The following is a 19698-nucleotide window of genomic DNA, read 5'->3' as shown; positions in this document are numbered from 1 at the left end:
CATAATTACCTGCTCTGAAAAAAAGGAAATCAAAGGCCATATAAAGATATTTTTATTTTAATAGTATAAACCTTCTGTAGGCAGCAATATTAAGCCACAACGATATGCCACATTTAGACAGCATTTAATAAAATGCATAAGCATGCACTGCAATACTCTATATACACACACAACAATGCAAATTTCTCTTCATGACTGAAGACAGTGATTAGATATAAAATTCAGATTAAAAAAAGAACATGCTATTTTATATGCTATCACATTTACAAAGCTAATTTCACAAAATAAACTGAGGAAGCAACATCTTTTGTCAGGGTTTAAACCTCATATTAAAAAAAAGATACTCGGACAACATTTTAATAAACAATAAAAAGCACAGGGTTGCAAAAGATACTCCAGGGAATTATCACAGACAATTCCTCTTGTGGCAAATAGGTTAGTTTTAATAAGAGCTCAGTGCTTAAGGGGTTTTCCAAATACAACAATTATATAATGGATAAATATAAGCAGGGTTTTTTGGTTATAAAGTTACTGGGAACAATGGTGTTACAATATGTTTAGAATTGCTGTCTGGTTACAGAAGTCTTTTCAGCATATGAATTCCATGGATGCTGAAAGCAATTATACTGCCTTTTGGTCAACAGACTACTCAAAACTCCTCCAACCTTTTCTTAAGACTTCTATTTTTTCATCCCCATACCCTCCAAAATGCAATACAGAAAGCAAAAGTAACATATTTGATTCTAAAAATAATTTAAGTTATTCAGTGGCTGGACTCAGTAATCAGTTTAGTACCGCCATTACAGGGGGGGGAGACTTTTGTTCTTCATGATATTTTAAGGAACAATTGAAATGGGGAAATCATTTTATGATGTTTCCATTCAATATAAAATTTAATAAAAGCAAGCAGAGTACCAACTGCCATGACACTAAATGAATGCGAATTAAAAATGGAGTTTTCCTACCAAAAACGTTTCATAAAGGTCCACAGACTTTTTAAAAATCTGCATGCATCAAGCAGCAGGTCAGGAAATAGGAGGCTGGACAGAATTACTCTTGAGCAGTTCCCAATCATTTCAATAGGACTTCTCCAAGGATTGTGCCCCACATCTTTAGCATTTATGGACCTTCCAATCAGAACCCAAATCTTGCAAGTGCAGGTCTATGCAACTGGTAGATTGCATGCCTTTACTAGCAACATTCCTTATTTCACCAAAACTGATCTTTTAAAAAAGATCATGCCTAGAGTAAAAGGTATACATTCTAGGGACAAGGTGTTTCAGGTAATGTCAGTATTAAGAGGATTGTTGAGAAGGCGAAGAGAAGTAGTGAGCTTAATTTTCTAACCACTAACTTTGGACATGATTCTTCCTAGTGCCCATATGATACATGCATGTGGAGTGATCCTCACAAGATCCATTTCCCCCCAGTCTGCACGTAGAAGGATGCAGATAGGGTGCCAAGGCATTGTAGAACAAGGGAGAAGTGTGCCTTGCAAGTCTTCCATCAAGCCCTACCTCCTCTCCATGCTTTGCAAGTTACTTGAATTCTGAAGACAGCAAGGACTAAATAGTGACATGGCAGGCACACACAGACCTCCCATGTCCTGTAATATCTTGGCATGCTGTTTGTGTGCATGCTTCCTATCTGTGTGTGTTATATGCCTTCAAGTCGATTACGACTTATGGCAACCCTATGAATCAGCGACCTCCAATAAAAGGAGGAAGAGGAGAAACAGATGTCTCTTGAGATGTGGATGGAGATCATTTTATGTACCAGGAAGCATCTTGCCCTTTGTTGTTTACTTAAATGTATTACTCTTCCATTAAAAGAAAATGTCTGTCTTAAAATACGTCCATAATTATTTTGGACCCCATTCTATATGACTACTGCATGTTTAACTGTCATTCTTGACCAAATGTTGCCATTTGAAATCAAATATTTTTTCTATAGGAAAAGGACAAAATGCCCAAGCAACCAGAATAATTGTATAGACAGGTTTTAGGGAAGGTTGCACAGTAAGGAATATTGGCTACCTTCCCCCCACAGCCTACCTGGAAATCTCCCATAGAATTCACTACTAATTATTCCTAGTTGTTACAAATGTGTTGTATGTCAATTCAATTGTCCATTCAAAACTAATTTTTAAACAAGAAGTTCCCTTTAGTGGTCACTCTCTAAAAAGAAATGTATTATAATTGCCAGGGAAGATACAGCACCACATATTACCTAGCTAGCACATAGTGACATTTATGACACTACTAGTACATTTTGCCTTGGCCTCACTCATAGAAGATAGTTGTCAATATAAAACTACACACATCTGTTGTGCAGCAGCCTTGTTTGTTCTCATTAACAACTTCAGGGGACATACAGACATTATTATAAATAGCAATCAAGCTTTACATGCTGAAAAACAAAACTATAAAAAAAACTTTCAAAGGAGTTTAAAAAGCCTCCTTTGCATGTGTCAAGAATATAGAAATGCTTATGGTCCACAGATGCAATCTACCAAACACTATCACTGCACAATCTCCTTTCATCACAACAGGGCTTGTGTGTAGTAAGAAACAAGATGTGGAACTATTCAATAGTTTCCTCAATATTTAAGACAAAGTGCAAATACATCCTGGGTTTAGAAACAGGTGCCCACTTGACTGAGAAAAGTGGGAAGGCATATGAACATACCAGGACTGAGCTTTGAGCAAGAAATAAAATTTAGGAAGCTCAAGATTTGCAATGCATTTATAAATCTTTTTTGTTAACATATATAAATCTGATATATATGGTTACATGACTGTACATATTTCTATATACATACATACACACTTTATATTACACTGTACATAATATACTGGACAAAGTTAGGTACAAGCACATAAAGCATCATACACACAAAAAATATGGCCGGGATCCAAGGTGGGATACTTAAGGGGTGCTTAAGAGCTTGGGCACACCTTATTACATTTTTGACACCCCACTCTGAATGACATATTCTTCCCTCCTCCAGTGCTATATCAGAGTTGGTTTTGCAGAAATAGGAACACTCACAGACATGTGTTTTTAAAAGTATGAAGTTCCTTTCACAGCAAACTATTTCCAGAACACTCTTGTAACTCAGGGCAAGCTAATATCAGGGAGAAACAGTATGTAATAGCTTGCCATAGAGGCTCTCCCATGATCTACTGAGGCTGCCCTTGTACATGTCCAAGGCTCTCTGAAATCAATTAAACTCATAATTGCAGTCTGATTTGACAATGGCCACACAGTTTTAAATGCCAATACTTTTCATCTTCAGCAAAACAAGCATTACAAATGCTTGTATTACAAATTCAGCTTACTGATGACAATCTTGGAGTCACTATGACTTAATGATAATGCCTCCTTTAGTAATCATTTCAACAGGTTTGAAATACCGTAACATTTCAAATTGCATTATGCCACTAATGCCAATCATATATTCACTGATTTCATTATGGTTGAGGTGTACTAACAACAGATTCAGTTATTACACAATGGGATTAAACTAATGAAAGTAGGTCCCATTGCATCCCATTCCTAAATGTACCTGTCCCAATCCAGAGAACTGTGTGTGCACAACAGTATTTTGATTTCCTCCCCTCAACAGCAGCTTCCCCATAGAGGAATCACAAGATGCCTTATGCCTCCCCTTCTCCCAATTGAAAAGTGGTGTGGTGGCAGTAGCTACTTTTTGAGGAAAGAAAGCAAAACTCTACCATGCACATGTAATTTCTTGTGTGCATATAAAGAGGGCTAATGATTGTCACTGCACCCTTTTCTGATCAGTGTGCACAAAAAACATATTCCAAGAAAATGATGTACAGATATGGTAAGGATGGCTTACAGCTCATCTTTGCACTTATTTTATTTGATGCACTTCAGTGCAGTATCCTGTCCCCCCTTATACATTGAAATGGATGTAAGGGGCTCAGCTGAATTCCACACAAACACTATTTAGACCTTCTCAGTAATGGTTACTCAATTTGCAGTTCACTGGCCAAATGTCTACTATAAAAACCAGTCAAGTTCTGAAAGAGGCCATCATATTGCATTATGCTCTCTTCCTAGACATTCAAAAAGCCAGCTGGCCATGCCACTGTAATATGTATCTGTTTCTTAAGTCATTATCCTTGGGCTGTATGAAACCCAGAAATCTTTTAAAGATTTCCTAACTGTGGGATCTATAATTTGCTTCTAATGCAGCAATAAGCAATTACAGACACATTTTTCATTAATAGTATGCGAGCTGGTCTAGATCAGAAGCAAATAACCAGGGAATGACAAAACAGCTGCTTGACAGATAAGAAATTAACAATTACAATTCATGTGAACCATTAAATACCAATAGTTAAAATATCTTTTCGCTGGATACAAAATCAAGCAGAACAAAATTAATTTAAAAGTTTGTGGATCAAGCTATTATAATCTGTAACACATCTACTTCAGTAACAGCCTTTGCTTGAAGGATATGCTCATCTAAGTTTTACATGGAATTATTTTGGGTCTCAAAATTGTGTTAAGGTTATTTTAGGATTTTTTATCATTTAAATTACATATTTATTAAAATGAATATTAAAGACTTGACTTTATATTTTTCTAAAATGTTTGATTATATCTTAATATGTTTATACCACAATATCATAGTATGTTTATAACTCTGGGTCTTTTGTCCATGCTCACAGTTCTATTGACTGTATTTACACAACTTATTTTAGAATTAAAGGAGGAGCAAAACAGTAAATCAAGAAAAGACACAATGCTGTTTCATTCCTCCATAGCAGTTCTTGGGTGAATTAAACTGTAGGTGACAAGATGTCTGCCTGCTTGTTCAACACAAAACTGCTTGTACAATGGGACTTCTAGATTCTTTTCTCTCCCCTCCAGTCCCCAGTGTACTCATAAAATCTGCTCCAGAGGGTCCCTCAACTCTCAAAAGCAGATTTTGGGGCATGTGGGGGAAAAGAGAAGATGCTCATGGTGTGAGTGGACACCTGCTTGTGCTACATTAGGTCTCATCCTGTATTTTAAATATTAAAAAAGGAAGAAGTTTAATTGTTTTGGAGACAAGTAGGAGTTTATTAAGTGAATAATTATTTATAGTAGTGTAGTTTAATTATCTCTGGGGCTATGCTAGCTTGAGTAATCATTGAATTACTTCCTGAAATTTAATTATAAATGAGATCCTTATGATGGGGGTAAGATACAAGACTGAACTGTGCCTGAATTTGTCAGAAAGCCCTCCAGTGTGCCACCTGAGACCTTAACTAGAAAGACAGAAAACACAACTTAGTTGGAACAGGTTTTCAAATAAAAGCCAATCTGAGAAATAAGTCATTTTTTTGCAACTTTGATTTGAAAAATACAATGAAAACAGTAACACATATTAAAAATAAAAGCGAACAAGCAGAAACAGGCCAGCCCTAGAAAGCATTTTGACAGTCCACGATACAAGAAATATTTCTTAGTACTCCCAACTCCAAATAGATCTCATGAGGTTGCCGTGGGTCCTTTTCATTCACAATTTTCCTATATAGAGGCAAGATCTGTGTAGAAATATATTTCCATGTATACTGTAATGTGTGAAAATCAGTGTAATATTTATTTTGCCAGATATCTGTGTGTGTTTGGAAGCAGTAGAACAAAACATACCTTAACATATGTAATCATGGGAAATGGGCACTTACATGATTTACATGCAAATTACTACACACCTTTTCCTACACTGAAATTCTAATGTTCATGTAAGGAAAAAGCCATGTGTATAAAATGTTACACTGAAATTCTAATGTTCATGTAAGGAAAAAGCCATGTGTATAAAATGTTGGACAAGCAGAAGCTGGGAAAATTACTAAGGCTGCAATCATATTCATGCTTAAGTTCCACTGAACCCAGTGGAGTTTCCTTCTGAGTATATATGCATATTGAACTGTAAAACCATTTAGGACAGTGGTTCCTAAACTTTCCCCCCACAGACCACTTGAAAATTGCTGAGGATCTTTTGGTGGAGCACTCAGGGATTTTTCTGCCTGTTGTACCAATTATACTGCACTGCACTAGATTCTCTATGATTTTTCATTATATTTGTACTGCTTCTTTTACTTCTTACATATTGTATTTTATTGTATTACAATTTGAATTCCATAGAATAGAATAAAATACACTATTTAAGAAATAAAATAATAAAAATACAATTAAAATCAGTACGAATATCTAATGTGATAGATGTGCTGTCTCCTGTCTTCAACCACAAATCCAGATACATCACGGACCACCTGAATGAAGCACACAGACCACTGGTGGTCCATGGACCGGAGTTTGGGAACCTTAGAAAAAATACTAAGCCTCAACCTCTGCAGTAATCATGGTACTGGACTATGTGATATGCCCCAGTAGTCTTCTTAAGCCTCACATATAATGCAGGAGTTTGAAACTGTAATGTACTAAAAGGGCACATAGCCACTATTTAAGCTGATAGCATTCTTGTCACTTAACAACTGATGCACCACAATAATAAAAAAAGACATTTTATATTATAGCATTTATAAGTAAACAGCACCAGGCTTAAAAATCTCAATGGTTACTCTTTACAAAGGCAAGAAGTTAGTTTACTGTTTTCCAGTGTGAATAATTTCTACAGCATCTTCTTATGCTGACAGCTGAGCCATAAACATGTTTCACTTATGCTGTAAACATTTACATTAAATTAGTAAAGTTTAATTTCAAATAGTATAGAAATCTCCTTGAAAGGATCACATTGTTAATAAACACATACAATTGAAATTTTGTAGCATAAATGATTGTCTCCCACAGCTCTTCATGTTTTCATAGAAATCACTAGCAATGTCTGTAGTTAAAATGCTATTATTTATTTACCCTGCTCATACAAGCAAGATGATGACAATAACTTTAACAAGAAGTGCTCTGAAAGTGCTGATAATGACATCCTCATAATTTTAAAATATTAATTTAAAGATTTTAAAAATATATAAAATATGGACTTGGATGCAAAGAACCCTTGGAACAAGTGGAAAGCATTTCTACTTGCTCAAGGGTATATGTGTTGCCAATTATCTCTGCCAGTTGCAACCTTCCATCCGGCACTGCACGTCACTCTGGAGGGTCCTCTGATCCTCAGGAGTGGATTGGGGAGGGTGCATGAAAGACTGCAACAGGAAGGAGGAGGAATTAGGAGAGCCTCATTGCATGAGTAGAACTCCACCTGCAGTTCTTTAGATCCAAGCCAATGTTCTTAAGTACTTTTTAATTAGTATAGAACCTATTTTTCTCACTTATAATTTCCAAATAAAAAGCTTGTTCAGCAAGTCCCTGTAACCCTTTCATCCTTCTGGAAGAAACAGGTCATAGAAGAAGTTTTTTTCAGTTTTTTTCCCCAATGCTTGTCTTTCAAAAGTTTAACAAAAAATGGAACTTGTTGGAAATATTTATACACACAATCAAAGTTAATCAATGAATTATGATTGCTCAGATGATCTATGAGGATGCACTGACCCCTTCTATGAGGATGAGCCTGTTATTTGGCCGTTATATTCTGCTGTCTCCATTTTCAGGATGTAGGGGATGATGCTGTCAATTGGAACATTTCCAATGAGCCCAGTAAAAAAGAGTTCTTCAGTAATGCTAGAGCTCATTAGTCTAAGTGCTGGCAGGCGAACTAGAATCCGGGCTAGCCTGAAATAAGAAAAGCCAGTAGAATATGAAAAGGTACACGTCAAGTTATCAGTATGGTTTTGATGCTTAAGTCATCAATTTATACCAACTTGGTTAGGTGAAATGAAAAATTTAGATAAATCTGGGTACATCTGCAATCCTATACATGTGCTTCTCAAATGGTAGGATTGTGAACCGCAGGTGGCTTCAAACATTCCTGGGTGGGTTGCATAATTCCCCCCCCCACTTTTTCCCTTTTTAAAAAACTGGGCTGATAAGCACACCATTACTGTTATGTGCCCGCTTTAAGAAGCATGTTCCCTCCCTTGCTCTTTCCGTCATGCTTAATTTTTTTTCAAATAGGTGTTGCCTATGTATACCTACATTAACATTACAGATGAAAAATATAAACTTCTTTAGTGTTAATTACAGATATGATTTCCTTGTATTTTCTACTGTAGAGAGGGAAAGCATGGTTCGAAATGGACCATTGGTCTCACTTGAAGGGTGATTTTCTCAGGTAGACTGTCGTCATGTGGGATATAGTGCCATCTAGCGCCCGAAGGGAAGAATGGATCGAAGTCAAGACAAGAATGGATCGAAGTCAAGACCTGGGGCATCAAGCCCCTCCCACACCAGTTCATTCATGACGACACCGAAGTGAGATATATCTGAGAAGACAAAAAAGGCCAACGGGCCTACCAGCAAAGAAACATTGTCCCAAATAATAACCCAAAGATTACATGCATTTTAACAGTTCCAAAAGGGTCTTGACTTGGCTAAATAGTTTAAACAGTATAACTCTGAAGAATGAGAATTTGCAAAGTACCAAAAACCCAAATAGCCTCCAACAGGGAGAGCCATGACGGCAGTCTACCTGAGAAAATCACCGCTCAGGTGAGACCAATGGTCCATTTTCCTCAGGTAGCCCGCCGTCATGTGGGATGTACCAAAGCAGCCCCCAATAGGGAGGGACCACCCCTGGATTAATTGTCACAAAGAACCTGTTGTAAAACACGCCTCCCAAAGGAGGCATCGGCAGAAGCGTAACGGTCCATCTTGTAATGCCTTATAAAGGAATCTGGAGTAGACCATACAGCCGCTCTGCAAATCTCTGCAAGAGGTGTGTAGATTGCAAAGGCAGCCATAGTGGCTGCTGACCTAGTTGAGTGTGCCGTTATCTTGCAAGGCACTGGCAGCTGAAGAGACTCATAGGCCAATGCAATGCAGGCACACAACCAACAAGATAACGTAGAACTGGCCACCTTTTTCCCCAGAGTACGAGGATGAAAGGATACAAACAGTGAATCCGTTGACCGTATATCCTGGGTTCGAGACAGGTAGGTCTTGAGGGCCCTCCAGACATCTAGCGAGTGCCAGGCCTTCTCCAGTGGATGGACAGGATTTGGACAGAACGAGAGAAGAACAATGTCCTGGTTACAGTGCAACACCAAATCGACCTTGGAACGGAAGGAGGGATCTAGACGCAGTACCAGTGAGTCCTTATGGAAAATACAGAGATGGTGGGCTGAGGACAGTGCCCCCAACTCTGAAACTCTTCTAGCCGAGGTGATTGCCACGAGGAACAGGATTTTGAAGGACAAAAGTCGTAATGGCACAGATCAAAGGGGCTCAAAAGGAGGACACTGCAGGGCTTGCAGGACCTTCGATAAACTCCACGAAGAAAAATGGTGACAAACTGCCAGCAATAGTAGGGCGGCTCCATTCAAAAAAGTTTGACGAGTGGGTGTGAGCCCATAGGAACACTAGGAAATGTGACGGAGAGAACAGAGGATATGGTGGCGGCATGGTGACGCAAGGTGTTAGGTTTAAGTCCCATCTTCAGACCTGTATGTAGAAATTGCAGCACCTGTTGAACATTAGCCTGAGATGGTTGGATGTTCTGAGAGTCACACTAGTTAGAGAAGGCAAAACAAGTGCTCTGGTAGATACGAGAGGTTGACTGTTTTCTAGACGTGAGGAATGTGTCCAAAACCTCCTGAGAAAGTCCTGAACGAATCAAATGTCCCCGTTCAAATGTCACGCTGTCAGACTGAGCCATTCGGGATCCGGATGCCATATCGGACCCTGAGAGAGGAGATCTGGCCTGAGTGGCAACCTCCAAGAGTCCGTCACTGAAAGGGAGAGTAGATCGGAGAACCACGGCCAGCGAGGCCAGTATGGGGCTATCAGGACCAGATGGGCCCTTTCGCGTCATAGCTTCCTCAAGGTCCTGCTCAGTAGCGGTATTGGGGGGAAAGCATACAGGAGGCCTGCTGGCCACGGTGTCAACAGTGCATCTACCGATTCCGATTCTGGAGAAGTAGCGAGGTAGCTGGTAATTGTGACCGGAGGCAAACAAGTCCACTGAGGAGATGCCGAACCGTCGTTGGGGAAGGCTGAACACCATGGGGTGAAGCTTCCATTCTCCCAGGATCACCTGTTGTCTGCTGAGCCATTCAGCCATAATGTTCAAAACACCGTTGAGATGTTCTGCCCTCAGTGAAATTAGATGTATTTCGGCCCAGTCGAAGAGTTGAGACGCTTCTGTCTGGAGAAACTGTGATCTGGTTCCCCCTTGCCTGTTCAGATGTGATTTCACACAGGTATTGTCCGTTCGAATCAGTACATGGCCCAGAAGGAATATAGGTTGAAAATGCCGAAGGGCCAGATGGACTGCTCTCAGTTCCAGCCAGTTGATATTCTGACTCGCTTCTGTGCTGGACCAGACACCCTGAACAAATTGGGAGTTGCAGTGGGGCCCCCATCCGGACAGACTGGCATCTGTTGTTATTACAGTTCTGTCTGGTTCTCACAACGGGGTTCCCTTTCTGAGATTTTTGACTGTCGCCCACCAATGGAAGGAGGCCTGGAGAGACGGATGCAGGTGGATTGTCCGGTGGTTGGACGTGGCAGTGTCCTGTTGGAAAGGGAGTAAAGCCCACTTTAACGGTCGAGTGTGGTGCTGAGCCCATTGTACGATGTGGATGGTCAAGACAAACATCCCCAGAGCCCTTGCCAGAAGCATCGACATGCGAGGTGCAAAGCCATCTCTCTGATGGCCGTAATCTGATCTGGTGATAAAAAGACCATGGCCTGTGTGGTGTCTAAAATTGAGCCCAGATGTTGCAGTCGCTGAGTTGGCTGAAGTTGACTTTTGTCGAGGTTGACAAGCCAACCATGGGTGCGCAGAACCGTGAGGACGAAGTGGATGTGAGAGTGGGCCAGACCTGGAACCCGCCCGAATCAACAGATTGTCCAGATAGGGATAGATATGAATGCCCTGGAGGCGGAGCAAAGCCACCAGGGTGAGCAGCACTTTGGTGAAGACTCTCGGGCTGACGAGAGTCCGAAAGGCATTGCCCGATATTGAAAGTGATGGGGGCCGAAGGCAAATCACAGGAAACGTCTGTGGGCCGGGCAGATGGGCACATAGAGGTAAGCCTGTTTCAAGTCTATGGAAGTCAGAAAGTCCCCTTCGCGTAGAGCCTCTATAATTGATGCCAGGGACTCAATCTTGAACCGTCAATATTTCACGAAACGGTTGACAAATTTGAGGTCTAACACCGCCCTCCATGACAGTTCTCGCTTGGGAACTGCAAATAGGAGAGAGTAAACCCCCTGCGCTCTCTCCACCAATGGTACTGGTTCTATTGCAGCTATGTCGAGAAGATGAGCTATGGCTTCCCGCATGATCCGGCGCCTGTCTCGAACTCTGGGCAGGGGGGAGGGGATGAATCTGTCTGGAGGGATCAGCCAAAATTCCAGGTCATAACCGTGCGAGAAGAGATCTCTGACCCAAGCGATCTCTGTCAGACGCAACCAACGGCTTGCAAACCGTAGCAATCTGCCCCCAACCGGGAAAGCGTCAGTATTGTCTGTGCTGACGAGCTCCCCTGGCATATGAGGAGGTGGGGGCTCCTTGGCTTCCCTGGTTCTGGACTCTACCCTGGAAGCGTTGCGTGTTCCAGGTTCCTCTGGAGGAACGGAACTCGGAGGATCGATAATCGTGGGCCCGTCCCCCAGGCCGCACTCCTCGAAAGGGTGAAAGGAGCGGTACGGAGTGAAACATCTGAATGGTCTACGATCCTTCCTCTTGGATGTGGCCAAAACTGGTCTTCGGCTCTCTTTGGGGTCTGCTAAGACCGCTTTGAGGGCTTCCTCTCCGAAAAGCAATGATCCAGAGAAAGGTACCCTTGACAAGTTGACCTTGGCCGTGGAATCAGCATCCCAGTGCCGGAGCCAAAGCGTACACCAAGCAACCACCTGTGCTGCTAGGGCCAGCGCACCCAGCTGAGTGGCATCTAAGGTGGCATCAGCCAGAAATGCTGCAGTCTTATGTAGCTTTATCAGGTCCTTTCTGAGCTTTACTGGATCCGGATTCGGATCATCCAAAAGTTCATCCAGCCACATCATAGACGCTCTGGAAAAGATGGAAGCTGCAGCAGAAGCCTGAATAGTAAATGCAGTAGCTTCGTAATTTTTCCGCAGGGCGTAGTCCATGCGGTATTCAAACTGGTCCTTTAGCTGTGACTCCCCTTGTTTCGGAAGGAGGGACCTCGAAACTAAACTAGAGGCCGGCTCGTCTATTCCCGGGACACTCAGGCGATGAAGTCCGGGGACAATGCATAGAGTCTTTTAGCCATGATAGAAAAGTGGCGTACCTGCAGTGGGCAATCCAATTCTTCCGTGGCCAGTTTGTGGATGGGGTCTGGCACAGGAAGGTAGTGCTCCATTGATCTTGGAGATTTGAGGACCTTAGCCCCTTTCACCAGAGGAGCAGTAGATTCAGGTTGTGGGGTCTGAAGGCCTAATGTGCCCAAAACTCTATGAGTGAGGGGGAAATAGTCAGCAGTATCAAACAGGTGATAGGATTATGTCCTCCTCAAGTTCTGCCTCATCGCTCCACTCATCCCCCTCGGCTTGAGGAGAATACGCTGTATCCTCCAAACTGGGATTCCCATCTTCAGTCCTGCCTCTGATGATATCAAATGGGTTAGGTGAGGAAGGAGGGAACACCTCACTACAGCCACAATGAGCTGGAGCACAGTAAAGTCATTGATCACTGTGCTGAAGTAATGGAGTCATTTGGGCTCTCAACTGCTCTTGTGGTAAGAAGCTCAACATATCCTTCAACTGCAAAAGGAATTCAGGAGACAACTGCAGTCCCAGTAAAGAAGCAGGTGGTTGCCCTTGTTGAGACACAGCTGCAGGGGGCTCAGTACACTGGTGAGACGTATGAGCCGTAGTTGATAAAATGGGTTGAGAGGGACAGTCCACAGGCTGGGTGGGAAAACCCTCAAAGTCATCCTCAGACGACCCAGCTGGCGAATGAAAGAGGGCTGTTAAACTTTCTTGGCCAGCAGCATCAGAAGGCAGAACGGAAACAACGTGCTCGCTTGGTGGCGCTGTGGCTAGATAGGTGTTTGGTTTCAGCCACGGCCTTGGAGTGAAGTCTGGGTTGTTTTTGCTTAGCAGCCTGGGTTGCTTTGTCCCAGACGAATGTGCCTCTTGTTGTTGATCCGCCATTGTACACACACAGAGATGCGATATATATATCACCAACACACGCACAGAGGTGGGGGTGTGTAGTGAGGGATTATCACCAACACACGCACAGAGGTGGGGGGTGCGGTGTGGCGAGGGACTTCAGTACACACCCACAGATGAGGGAGAATATACAGTCCCAAATGCACAGTGCAGTAGTTGTGCAGCCAAGTCGACTTCTGTACACGCCTGCAGGTGGGGGAGAATGTACAGTCCCAAATGTGCAGCTGATGAGCAGCTAAGTCACTGTGGAGTTGACTTTACTGTGGAGGTCTTGTGATGCTCTTTACATTTGAACTAAAATGGGCTATTGTTGCACTTTATGTTAAAAATAAAAAATGGTCTAATAACTGTCACACAGCAGGGGAGCCAGCATAGCCTGAACAGAAAAGGTGGGAAAAAACGACAAAATAAAATGGTGCCCGCTGAAGAGCGGGAAAAGTCAAAAACAAAATGGCAGCTGGGAGGGAGACGAAGCAATGGCGGTCGAAAGGATCACCTGCAGCCTTTTGACTGGTAATGCGAGTGCAATCGCCGCCTACTAAAGAAAAACTGGCCTCCGCGTGCTCCAAATGGCCACAGTAACGAGCTGTAGGGAGCGAGTCGCGGTCCCCTTTACAGCCTCAGAAGCGAGGCGGGGGGAGGACTTTTAATGGGCGAGGTTGGAGCCACGAGGCTGCCAACAAACATGCGAAAAGGTGCTGCAGGAGCGAGCTCCAAACAGCCGCAACAGCCTCCAGCAGCAAAATACAAGCCACCAAGCCGCCTTGGGTTAAACGAAGCTGGCGGTAAAAAATTACAAAAGGGAGCCACAGCCGCAGCTCTCAGTGAGGCAGCTAAGAGAAAAAGCCGCCACCGTCTAGGTGAAATGGAAGGTGGTGGCAAGGAGACGATAGCTGCGAAAGACATGCTGCTGCCGCCACCACCACCTGGGGTAAAATGAACCTGGTGGTAAAAAATTACAAAAGGGAGCCACAGCCGCGTCTCTCAGCGAGGCAGCTAACAGAAAAAGCCGCCGCCGCCTAGGTGAAACGGAAAGCAGTGGCAAGGAGACGATAAGGTTGGGGAGGGGAGCCGCAGCCGTGGCTCCCAGCCAAGGCTTGCCTTGCAAGAGACGTCTGAGCCCAAACAGGGGAACAGCCGCCGCCAGAGCCCCCAACAAGGGGCTGAGGAGGGGGAAGAAGAAAAAATTAAGGAAGGAAAGGGAAGCCCCCCAACAAACGTCCCAGGTAAATAAAATGAAAAACGAGGGAAGGGAACAAAAGGAAAAGGAAAACCAATCAGTCCCACACACTCAGTCACAAACTTAGGTATACGCTATAGAAGTAAGATCCAAACGCCTTGGACAAAGGCAAGAATGAACTGGAGTGGGAGGGGCTTGATGCCCCAGGTCTTGACTTCGATCCATTCTTGCCTTTGGATGCTAGATGGCGCTATATCCCACATGACGGCAGGCTACCTGAGGAAAAGGTGGAGTTTACAAGTAGCTTCTGAAAGTTTGAGTAAGTTTATAGGTGAGTCCCACTTCAAAACATTGAAAAAGCACTGCTATATGCACTTATCTGAATTCAGTGGGGCTTACTTCCGAGTAGATATGAATATGAGTGCTCTGTAACTCTATCAAATGAAAATCCTCAATGTTTTAGCAGTTCTCCACTGAAAAACTTGTGTGCATAGCTGAAGAAACAATTATATAGTATTATTCTCTTTGAAATTTTCAGTGGTTCAAGTTATTCCTAGATGAAGTCATTCCTTCATCTGGAAAAACAAGGTTTCATTCAAATTTTAAGAGCAACACAAATTAGAACTGGATCCAGATAATTGCACCAACGTGTTTTTCGAAAGCTACCACTAAGTCATAAGGGCAAATCACTTTGGAAAATGAGGGACGCTTGAGGGTCTGCCAAATGAAGGAAAGCATTAAGAATACCTTTAAGCATGACTAATGTAGTTGTCTGGATCCTGACCTTATGGTTAAATAATCTGAAAATTTCACTCTCAGTATCCTAGCAACATTAAATGACAAAATAGACATCAAGGAGGAAAAAGAAACACTTGCTTCTTTATTTGGAGAAAATACTTTCCTGAGGTACAAAAATTACATAGTTATTACCAGAAGACCTCTCTGGAAAATGTCACATGTTTTATTCAGCATCAAAAAGGGAGTGACATTGTCTCTTCCTAAACACAACCTTCACTAAATATCACCTATTCTGTAAATGTATTCTTAAATGTGAGAATAGCAGCAGGAGTGGAGAAAAGTCTAAACAATGGTACTAAAGCCCTCGGAACAAAATAAGCAAGTTTAAGAGATTTACAGAGCAATCCTATGCATGTCTACTCAGAATGGGGCTTACTGACATTGGGTATAGGATTGTAGCCTTACTGGTTTACATATGAAACTCAGGTTTGTTGTCTGCAAGTGGTGAGCAATCTCCCAAATAAAATTTTAACATATGATGGCTTTAACCCTCACACACCATTTTTGTGCCACTGTCAATCTGTGGTTGAGATTCAACAAATCTCTTTAAAGTCCTAGATGGAAATAAAGTTAATGGTTGATTTCAAAATGACTTCAGTTCAATATAAAATAGATTTCACTGGTATGACAACCCCAAAACATAGTGCAAAGCTACTGGGGAACGTTGGAGCCTACAGTATCTACTTGAATTCCTTAGTGGGCTATCAGGAAGCCCTGGAAGAGAAAACAAAGATATGGATAAGTGAAATATTGGACTCATAGTAAAAAAATAAAGGGATCAAATGTACCCCAATAGTTTCATAGGGTTCATCTCCCCTCCCCCTTAAAAGAACATTACAAATAAGAAATCAGTGTTGCAAATTTACATTATGAGAGTGTTAACCCCTGTATTGAGATAAAGCCCAAATCCCCTTAGTTAAAATTTATTCCTGGAGTCCAACAGACCCTTGCAGTGCTTTGTAATGGATTTTTTTTATATACACAGGGATATGCAGATTTATTTTTAGATTTTATTTTATTTTTACAAAAAGCAGAAAAAATACTCTAGTTCTCTTGAAGTTGTATAACCACACACACACACACACACAAAGAATTTATGATTCAGGAAAAATGCAGTTTCCCTATCTTATCTTGAGAAGCTGCTGGAGATAGAATTAGCATAGGTAGCAGGAGATAAACTGTTAGCTTCGTAAATTTCCCTGACAGTTTAATAAATTAATTATATATTTTAAAACACTGAAAAGAGTGGTAGGGAGATGAAGCAGTACAGGCCATAATTGTTGAGGAGTACATGGAGTATGAAGAGATTCAGATTGGCTAAAATGTTTTACAAATATTTTTAAACATCTCCCTGTAACCTCACTGGCTTGGCAGTGTCAAAATAATTGTAAATACACTTTTGTGGCTTCATACCTATCTGGCTGGTGCTTTTTTAAAAAAACAAATGAATGAAACCTCATGAATGGTAATTTCTAAATGCAAATATTTATAAGATCTTAAAATCCCTATTCTGCTTTTATGAATGTAGCATAAAAGTTTTCACAGCCTTAACAACAAACGCTTGTATATATTACCCACTGTTCACAAATCTTCAGGCTAGCAACATTAAATCTTCTTATGCTTTACTTGTGAATTTTGTTGTCACTATAAACCATCTACTTAAAGTTAAGCCATTTGGGGCCTCATTGGGTTAGAGATAAGTCACAGAAAAAATAGTGGCTTACAGTGCAGTCCGACACATCTACTCGAAAGCAATGGGAATTGTTTCCAGGTAAGTGTGTTGAGAGATAAAATACCTGTAAGTATCTTCTGGATAAGTTTTTTGAACATAGTCTTGTAATTCCATCTGAGCTTTCTCCTGGAATTTTTCTATTTGGCTGGAGCTTGTCTGGCCAGGGTGATCTAAAGAAAGTACAAAAAAAATCACTTTGCATATAGTTGTACAAAAGGAGATGACACTTATTTTTAGAAAGAATCTTCTGTTCAAAAACTTCCAGAAGCAGTTTATGCCATCACACGTCCTTTTCCTTTGTACATGAGATAAGCATACCAGACTCTACATAAAAGAATGGATACAAATCTGACATCAGAAATGGTAACATTTTAGACTCTCAGGATACTCAAAAAATTGTGTGCCTTTTATTTTATTGAAATGTATTTCAACGTATCTATGTACCACCTGTCATGTAAAATATATCCAAAAACAAAAGCCAATAAAAATATACCATATATTCAAAACAAAAAGAATATTTAATACTTTTCACTCTGAAGAGTATCCCAAGCACCAAGTGATGGGCAGAGCAATCCGTTTCATTGGAGGCTGTTGGGAGCAGAACCAGCAGAAGAGGCCACCACATCCAAAATGCCTTCAGGAGCCTCTGGGAGGGGAGGTTGCTGGTTGCGCAGGCAGGGCATGATGAAAGGAAAGAAAATATGTTTCCTTCCATCATCCCTTTTCCCAGCATATTGGCTGCCAGGATAGAGGGCCGTGAGAGGGAGCTAAACGAGACCAGGATGTAGTGTTAGTCCCCCCCTTGGTCTCTCCCCCAACACCCTCAAGAACATCCCTTTTTCAGGCCTTCTGCCGGCACCCCTTACACTGGGCTGGGCTTCTCTGGAGGATCTCCAGTGAGCCTCACTGCACTGTTAAAGGTAATCTGCTTCTTGAAAAATACAAATTTATAATCTAGGTGTAACAGGAAATAGCATTTTCCCTCTATAAAAGGTTGCTACTAATGCCAATGGCTACCCGACATGATGGCTATATGCTGGGGTGTGTAGTAGTTTTGGACAAATTCCAAGCTGAAGCAAATGAATGAAGAATGAAGAAAATAAAAAAGAACACAAACTCTGGCAAAAGAAATGCAAGAAGACAATAAGGGATGCTAAAAAAGAATTTGAGGAGCACATTGCTAAGAACATAAAAACCAACAACAAAAAATTCTATAAATACATTCAAAGCAGGAGACCATCTAGGGAGACAATTGGACCCTTGGATGATAAGGGAGTCAAAGGTGTACTAAAGAACGATAAGGAGATTGCAGAGAAGCTAAATGAATTCTTTGCATCTGTCTTCACAATGGAAGATATAGGGCAGATCCCTGAACCTGAACTAACATTTGCAGGAAGAGATTCTGAGGAACTGAGACAAATAGTGGTAACGAGACAGGAAGTTCTAGGCTTAATGGACAATATAAAAACTGACAAATCACCGGGCCCGGATGGCATCCACCCAAGAGTTCTCAAAGAACTCAAAGGTGAAATTGCTGATCTGCTAACTAAAATATGTAACTTGTCCCTCGGGTCCTCCTCCGTGCCTGAGGACTGGAAAGTGGCAAATGTAACGCCAATCTTCAACAAGGGATCCAGAGGGGATCCCGGAAATTACAGGCCAGTTAGCTTAACTTCTGTCCCTGGAAAACTGGTAGAAAGTATTATTAAAGCTAGATTAACTAAGCACACAGAAGAACAAGCCTTGCTGAAGCAGAGCCAGCATGGCTTCTGCAAGGGAACGTCCTGTCTCAGTAACCTATTAGAATTCTTTGAGAGTGTCAACAAGCATATAGATAGAGGTGATCCAGTGGACATAGTGTACTTAGACTTTCAAAAAGCGTTTGACAAGGTACCTCACCAAAGGCTTCTGAGGAAGCTTAGCAGTCATGGAATAAGAGGAGAAGTCCTCTTGTGGATAAGGAATTGGTTAAGAAGCAGAAAGCAGAGAGTAGGAATAAACGGACAGTTCTCCCAATGGAGGGCTGTAGAAAGTGGAGTCCCTCAAGGATCGGTATTGGGACCTGTACTTTTCAACTTGTTCATTAATGACCTAGAATTAGGAGTGAGCAGTGAAGTGGCCAAGTTTGCTGACGACACTAAATTGTTCAGGGTTGTTAAAACAAAAAGGGATTGCGAAGAGCTCCAAAAAGACCTCTCCAAACTGAGTGAATGGGCGGAAAAATGGCAAATGCAATTCAATATAAATAAGTGTAAAATTATGCATATTGGAGCAAAAAATCTGAATTTCACATATACGCTCATGGGGTCTGAACTGGCGGTGACCGACCAGGAGAGAGACCTCGGGGTTGTAGTGGACAGCACGATGAAAATGTCGACCCAGTGTGCGGCAGCTGTGAAAAAGGCAAATTCCATGCTAGCAATAATTAGGAAAGGTATTGAAAATAAAACAGCCGATATCATAATGCCGTTGTATAAATCTATGGTGCGGCCGCATTTGGAATACTGTGTACAGTTCTGGTCGCCTCATCTCAAAAAGGATATTATAGAGTTGGAAAAGGTTCAGAAGAGGGCAACCAGAATGATCAAGGGGATGGAGCAACTCCCTTACGAGGAAAGGTTGCAGCATTTGGGGCTTTTTAGTTTAGAGAAACATGATAGAAGTGTATAAAATTATGCATGGCATTGAGAAAGTGGATAGAGAAAAGTTCTTCTCCCTCTCTCATAATACTAGAACTCGTGGACATTCA

At 41.7% G+C, this 19698-nt stretch overlaps 1 protein-coding gene across 6 annotated transcripts in view; it reads right to left on the bottom strand.

The window, feature by feature from the left end:
- Positions 1–76: 76 nt before the first annotated feature.
- Positions 77–19698, bottom strand: part of NR2C2 (nuclear receptor subfamily 2 group C member 2) — a 69029-nt gene continuing 49407 nt past the window's right edge. For all 6 annotated transcript variants that reach the window (XM_061618457.1, XM_061618452.1, XM_061618454.1 and 3 more), the window contains 2 exons: positions 17014–17119; positions 77–7710 (listed from right to left, as the gene is read on the bottom strand). In XM_061618457.1, the coding sequence (XP_061474441.1) occupies positions 7536–7710; positions 17014–17119 (281 nt within the window). In that variant the 3' untranslated portion in view covers positions 77–7535. The remainder of the gene's footprint in view (positions 7711–17013; positions 17120–19698) is intronic.

This window comes from Rhineura floridana, chromosome 3, assembly GCF_030035675.1.
Source record: "Rhineura floridana isolate rRhiFlo1 chromosome 3, rRhiFlo1.hap2, whole genome shotgun sequence".
NCBI lineage: Eukaryota > Metazoa > Chordata > Lepidosauria > Squamata > Rhineuridae > Rhineura > Rhineura floridana.
Note: the sequence above shows the minus strand (reverse complement) of the source record. Positions and strands in the feature narration are given on the sequence as shown.